The 7,757-nt window shown below is 35.6% G+C and overlaps 1 protein-coding gene across 1 annotated transcript in view; it reads right to left on the bottom strand.

The window, feature by feature from the left end:
• Positions 1-2,702: 2,702 nt before the first annotated feature.
• LOC103583174 (WD repeat-containing protein 63-like) overlaps positions 2,703-7,757 on the bottom strand; it is a gene marked incomplete at both ends in the record, with an annotated part of 9,266 nt that continues 4,211 nt past the window's right edge. Inside the window, 3 exons of the mRNA XM_008564565.1 lie at positions 2,703-2,776; positions 5,597-5,725; positions 6,699-6,785. Of these exons, the coding sequence (XP_008562787.1) occupies positions 2,703-2,776; positions 5,597-5,725; positions 6,699-6,785 (290 nt within the window). The remainder of the gene's footprint in view (positions 2,777-5,596; positions 5,726-6,698; positions 6,786-7,757) is intronic.

Raw genomic sequence — 7,757 nt, 5'->3', positions numbered from 1 at the left:
GTGATGTTTTTGGCATGCTCCTTGGTGCTGGCGGTGTGCCTGGTTGTGGGGGGCGGGGCAGTCTGGTCCCTGGATCCATGCCTCAGGTGGGCCCCGAGGCACTAGTGGTGTGCCTGGTTGGGGGGGGGGTGGGTCCAGTCCCTGGTCTTTGCTCACTTTTTAATTGGGTTATTTGTGTTTTTATTGTTGAGTTGTAAGAGTTCTTTATATATTCTGGATACAAGTCTTTTATCAGATATATGATTTACAAATATTTTTCCCATTGTTTTTTCAATTTCCTGATAGTGCCTTTTGAAGCACAGAAGTTTTAATTTTGATGAACTCTAATTTGTCTATATTTTTCTTTTATTGACTGTGCTTTTGATGTTTTCTCAAAATGATATAATCTTAAAAGCAACATAGTAAAAATAATGTATACACTGATGGAGTCAGATATTATGTGCTTTGCACATAGTAGGCACCCAACAAGTGTTATTTCTCCTCTTATTACTCCTTTCTTATTGGTTTATTATTAAAATTATTTATAAAGTTCTACACATATACAGCGTGCACTGAAAATAACACTCTGTATATGTGTGAAACTTTATAATGAATTTTCACATACATTATCTCATTTGATTTTCATAATCAAACTGTGAAGAATACGTTTCTGATAATGAAAGTTACAATACTTTATACTAATACTTCTACAGTACTTTAGTATAAAAATGCCTTGTATTAATTACATGAAAACATATAATGAAAATGGCAAAGAATATGCCATATTATCCCCCTAATTATATTAACTGAGATATATATATTATAAATAACCCAAATAATGAATTTAAGGTATAATAAAAATTAAGATATATAAGTTAAAGTACTTAGATAAACAAATAGCAACTCAACTAAGACTAACAAAACATTTACTTATATGAATTGTGTAATCAATATTAATCATTTTCATCCTAATAATGAATAAGTGGTTAAAATTAATAAAAATATTAATCATTTTTATGTTACCAAAATATAAATCCTTGAAAAAAACACCATAAGTGGCATATTAAGATCTGTTTTAAACATGCTTATAGTTAAAGTTGTTTTTTAATATTGTATAGCTCTTCTCAAGTCTTATTTACAGCATTAATTTGTATTATTCATGAATGGTTTGCTAAATACAGATAGCATCAGCTGAAATTTCTACATGAATCAGTCACACATTCTTATTAACAGAAACTTATTTTATAAGACCCTTAGCATGGCCGAAGTATAAAGATTAGAATGGATGAGTTTTCTAGATACCTAAAAGTGAGCTTTTCTAAATGCTTAAACTTTATTTTTTACTTTAACAACTTTTGAAGGAAATATTTCCATGTTTACATAAATAAACATATAAAATAATAATTTAACCAACCAACACCCTTCCTTTCTTCCAGACTCAAGGGCCATCATTATAAACAACAAACAAGGACCTATGTCGATATGCTTTTAAATGTTCTCTGAGGCTACTAAAGAGCCATACCTTTACATGCAGTTACTTACAATCAACTTTATAGCATAAGCATTTCCCCATGAAATCATAATACAATTTTAATTGTTGCATAACATTCCGTATGGCCCTTTGGGTGAGATGTTGCTTTTGCTTGGGTGACAACTTCTCCCTTTTTCTTTGGGGAACTGCCCCTTTCCCATAGAATGCAGTCAGGTTGGCATTGTCACTCAGGGTGCTTTGCCATTCTTTCCCTGGCCAAAGGGGTGGGTTCATGAAGCAACAAAGGCTCAGAAGATCTTTTCCGCTCTCTCTGAATCTTGAGCACTGTGACACAATGGTTGGAGCTCATTTGTTCAGATGGAAGGGGCTGGCCATCTGTTCCTGCTACCCAAATCCTTGGGGCTCTTTCCAGTGCCTGAGTCAGCTCTTCATTGATTCAGCAACATCATTACTTATAGCTACAGTATAGGATAGAGGTACATATATAACTCACTATGTACAAGTATTCATTCAGATGGAAGGGGCTGGCCATCTGTTCCTGCTACAAGTATATAGTGAATTACAGGTAGAAAATGCATCTGCCTTCAGAGCATTTCCTCTATCCATAAGTATTTTTCAGGGTTGTTGTGAATATAAAAATAGTTAACCTATTAAGCACCTAGTAGAGTACTGGCATAAACATTCAATACATTTATTTCCAATAAATTAATTTTTTCCCCTTAAGTTAGCCACAGTCAATTTCTGCTCCTTTCAATCACAGAATTTTCCCCAATAGATGCCCACAGGACTAATCATATCTCCCCTACACCTTGCCCATGGCTGCTGCTAATGTCACTTATGCCTTCTCCTGCCACTCCACAGCTATTTGGGCTGCTGTCAGCTTCTATGACTTAAGGTGTCATTATTTCTATTGGGGTCAAAGCTGTTTGGAATGGTAAAGTTTTTCTAGTACTTGGATGCAAGATAAATAGCATTACTCTTCATATTTTCTACTTCATTATGAACTCTTAGTTTTATAAAGCCTAGCTCTTTTTACAACATATTTATCTCTATAAAGAGATTTTTAAAACCAGCAAAAATCGATAACATTCTGTCCTTTAGTGGTGTTAGATTAAATTACTACAATAAAGATTATTTAAGGAGCAGAAGAAGACACTGATTTTAGGAGCACCTAAGAAAAAAGAACATATCGTATGAAAACATATTAGGAAATGTTTGAAATAAGACATACCAATCGGCTGAACATGTAACAAGTTGACAGCATATTCCACTTCGATTCTCAAACACCGAGCCCATTCTGTTAATCTATTTTTTAAAAATTCAAAAAAGGAAATTCTGTGTACTTACAAGAGTAATGTTTTTTTCTTATAGCTGCTTACCTTTTTATTTCTTTTCTTCTTTGTTTTAAATTTTAATAAAAGAACATAGCACTACCACAGAAGTTGGTAAATAGAAGGTTTTTTTTTTTTCCTTTTTGTCTTTTTTCGTGTCCGGCAATGGATCGCAACCCTCAGTGTTGCGCCCGTACCGGACCGGGACCGGCAACGGAATCGCAACCCTCGGTGCTGCGCCCGCACCTCGCTCAGCCAGTGAGCAGGAACCGGTCTGTATGTGGGATCCGAACCCTCGGCGGGAGCACCGCTGCGCTCCCAAGCGGCGCACTGTAGCAGTGCGCCACCGGGCCGGCCCCAATAGAAGGTTTTAAAATCAAACCCAATTCTGCCATATATTCTTGTCTAGTCCTTTGTCACAGAAACATTTTAAATATAGTTTTAATTAGAATGCATATACATTTTTATCTTGAGATTTTTCACTTCACATATTTACCTGTGAATTCATTTACCTATATATTCATAAATTATTTTGATAGTTTCATAACATGTAGATGATGGTATAAGTTCATTATCTGTTATTATTAGAAATGTAGGCTCTTTCAATTTTTCACTATCAATTGAGTCAAACATAGGGGCTTTTATGAGATTGCTTAACATAAGATCAACAGAAAAGAGGATAGGTGTTAAAGAAGAAAGCGATGGTGTGGTGGGAATGCTGAGACCTGATACTTTCTGTAACTATTGGCACAACTCTGCAAGCACAGAGGATCTCCAGGAGGGTTTATGGCTCCTCGGGGTCCTAGAAGGTCCAAAATTCCAACCCAGTAGCTCTCAAATGAGGTGAAAGGCTTTGAGGTGAAGTGTGAAGATGCTGCTCTCACAGTCCATAGGGACGCATGACTTTCCTCTATTCCCCTCCCCTCCCAAGAGGACTGATGAACAAAATAGTACACAAAGGTGGGCTTCCAGCGGCAAACAACAACAACAGTGAAAGGAGGGGTGGAGGAAGGTGTGGGTGATGCCCTGTCAGGTCTGGAGGCATCCCTGGAGCTCGGCCACAACAGTGCTGGCTGACACAGCGGTGCGAACCGGTTCAGGTTCGCCAGCGGCTGCCAACTTCCACTGGGGTCTGATGAACAGTCCTCGAACGTGCGTTGTGCTACCTCTCCCTTTACTGAGGCTTCTTTGCCGCATGAAGTCAGAGACAAGAGATGTGCTTGCTCTAGGGTTTTAGGTTTTAATGATTAAAAAATAATAATATTACAGAAGTTTGGAAAACAGAAGGTTTTGAAATCAAATATAAATCTTCTTTTCCAATCTTCTTTCCCAATCTTCTTTCATGGATACACTTTGACATGATTTTTTAAGGTGTGCGTGTAATTTTGTACCTTGAGGCACTAATTGGATTGTTTCTTAGTATGAATTCCCACTTCAATTACCAAATTGAAAATTTGGATGACTTAAGAACTGCATTGACTAACCGTTCCAAAAGTTTTATGTTGCAATCAGCAATCTTAGTGTTAACTGGTCCACCTCATCCTTTTCAACACTGAGTATTGCTTGAAATTTTCATTTAAAAATTAAGTCCAAAATAGTACATTATTGTTGGTTTGTTATTAAATTGTTTGATATTAGAAAGCCTCGATGATTTTCATGCTGATTTACTAATTGTTTTGTTTAGTGTGTGTGTTTTGCTTATTTATTGGAAATTTTTATATTTACCATATTTGGCACAAATATGTTCCTCCATTTAGTTATTTGCTCTTTATTTTTTAATTTAGAAATTTATATGTTATGTTTTAAATCTGTCAATCTTTCTCTTTGAGATTTCTTTCAACATTAAAAAACTTAGAAAACTATTGCCATCTTAGAAATCTGATATTCTATTATGATTTGCTATATTTTTCTATGACTCAAGTTATTTTTATTGAAATTAATAACATCTAAATTAATTTCTGTGTATGGTATGAGTTGAAATGGACTTCTTTTTCTTGTGTTATAACTTTCATTATTATATGTTAAATAATTATAGATAAGAGAAACTGTATCTGGGCTATTTATTTTGGTCCATTATGACTGTTTAAAATATCATTGCTTTACATAATCTATTTGAATACCTGGTAGAGTTAATTACCTCTCATAACTCTAATTTCTCAGGATATTTTTTGATATTCTCAACTGTTAATTCTTCAGAGTATACAGTTGACTATCAATGTCCTTGAAGTAAACATTGGGGAGCTTGTCAGTTTCCAAATTCAAAACTACCACCCTTTGTGAGGTTATAGAACCACAAAGCATAGAGTTACAAAGCTTGGCAGTCAGGCAGGCTCACTTACTATGCAAGTAGTTTTCACCTACCAGCCCCTCAGCACTGTCAACTCAAGGCTGTGCCTCAACAAATTACATATTACAATATGACACAGATCCTTAGGGCTGCCTGTCCCCAAATAGCTGTGATCGTAAATTTTTAATTCATAAATACTAAGGGTGTAAAATACTTGCACTTTACTTTTACATATCAAACCCTCATCTTCCCCACTATTGTATTAGGTCAATGTTGACACCACCTACATTTTTTAGTTATAAACCATCCAAGTCAAAAAGACTGGCTTTATTCTCATCCCCAAATCAGACACTGGTTGGGCAACAGTGACCCAATTTTTTGACATTTAGTTCCTGGTTATTTCACAATTTGAATGTGAATGAATCAGTGACTTGAAACATCATTTTTGGATAAAATCTGAAAATTTACAATCCAGTAGGAGGAAAGTATAAAGCCATCGAGACTCACCTCAAATGTGTCAGACAGCCAGTGTATATCCGTAATTACTTTCTTATGTCCACTTTCTATTGAAGAGACTGCACAATGTCTGATATACATCGCTTCTTTATTACTCTCTGGATCAAGGAGAAACATAGGCTGGAGAAACGTTAAAAGAAAGTTCCATGCTAATTTCAGAGAGCTGACGGGTGAACTCACATTTTACTCATGATTCTAATTAAAATTAATAACTCAGAGATATACCAGTTCAAGGAAAAACATAAATTAGTGTTTCTATATACCATATATTTAAGTAATAGGATTATCTACTGTTCCCTTTAGTTTAGTCTAAGATATGATCTCGAAATTTAACAAGTATTGTAGACCTACTCCCTAAAGAATCAATGAGACCTCACATTTTTGAACGAGTATTTCTTGGCGTGCACGAAAGGTCACATACCACCATTCCTTGGTAAGAGACCTGTTGATGTGAAGGCTGAGGAACTGAGGCTAGATGGATGTGCAATAGGGTGGGTAAGTGCAGAGTTGGGAGCTGAGGAAACTTTTCCCAACCTTCTTAACAGAATCCACAGCCTCACAAAATCATAGTCTGAGGGTACTTCAAAAAGTTCATGAAAAAATAGAATTGAAAGGTAATACAAATCTTTCCATGAACTTTTTGAAGTACCCTCATATATTAGTATCAGAAAGGACTGCAACCCTTCATTTTATACAAGAGCAGACTTATTCCTGCTGGGGGGAGGCGGCACGCCCACACTCGTACGCCCAGGATATGATGCAAAGCCTGCACCCAGCCCCTCTTCCAGTGCCCTTTCAGCTACATCACTCACTTTAGGCAAGTCGCTTAGTCCCTTCATTTTATTTAACAAATAACAGAAAAGAACCTAACATCCTGGGATAGATGTTGTGTTGTGTTTTTAACCAATGGCCCACATAAAAGAAATTTAGAACATGTCCACAAGCAGATGTGAAGACTTGCGGAATAATATTCTCTTTCATTTATTTATTTATTTTTTATCGAGTCTTTGTTAGGTTTGGCAAATCTGTTATGTGCTTTTTGATAAACTTCTGAATGGAAAAAACTTGCAAATGAAAAGTTATAAAAGCTAACCTTGAGTGTGGCTTTTTTACTTCTACTACCACCCGACTTAATGTTTTCTATGCGATCTGCATGTGCAGTGATATCCCACATGACAATCTAAAACAGAAATAAGTGTTATTATGACATTTTCAGGAAATAGCTAATTGGGTCTTAAAGATTTTTTAAAAACTATTGGTACGCAGCCTGATAAATCAATCACCTTGGGGATAAAAAACTTCAGCCTATACCTTAGGTAGCAACATTTAAAGCTAATATGAGAAAGAATGTTTTCTTCTGTACAAGAGTATCTTCAGTATTTTGATTTTTATCCTTGTGTTAATAAAAGCTAGTATTTTGTAAAATCCAAGATATCCATCATGCAATTTCCCTTTGCTTTGGGAACAGTTCTTCCTCTGTCTTTGGGAATGTGCTGTGATTGTGGGGACAGCTGCTTTAGACACAGGGGAAAACTCCCCAGAGTTAAGTACAAACACCCAGTTGTCTGAAAAAGGCTGGAAAGTGATGATTTCTCTTTAACTAAATATTATGACCAACTCTGAATTTGTATATACCTGGATGGGCATTTTTTGAAAAATCAGAATAAAGTAGAATATGCAACCTAAATTAAGATTATTTTTTAATGACTAAAAGGTATTTCAGTGCACTAAAATGTTAACAAAATGTCACAGTTACAGAACTGTGAGTGATTTTATTTTCATCCTGTGCTTTTTAAAGATATTCTAAAACAAAGTCATATTACCTTCGTAGTAAGTAGAAAAGGCATTTCAGGATTGGCAAGGATTAGAGGATGGGCTCTGGGTCATCATTATGACCCTCACTTATTGTTGAACAAAACTGGGGGAGAAAATTTGTTTTCCCGATTGATTTGGTTCTGGAGAAATAGGCATGAAACCTGCAGATGTACATATTTCAACGACAAGGAAGTTTTCCTAGCCGCACTAAAAAGATTATATATCCTCCTTTTAATGGTCAAATCCACTGGATCACAATGAATTTAAACTATGATCATAAAATAAACAGGATATTGGAGGACAGGATCTAAATTGTATATAAATTAGTCAACATAAA

Source organism: Galeopterus variegatus, unplaced genomic scaffold, assembly GCF_000696425.1.
Source record: "Galeopterus variegatus unplaced genomic scaffold, G_variegatus-3.0.2 Scaffold20248, whole genome shotgun sequence".
NCBI classification, from domain to species: Eukaryota; Metazoa; Chordata; class Mammalia; order Dermoptera; family Cynocephalidae; genus Galeopterus; species Galeopterus variegatus.
The sequence above is the reverse complement of the archived record's forward strand: the minus strand, read 5'-3'. Positions and strand labels throughout refer to the sequence as shown.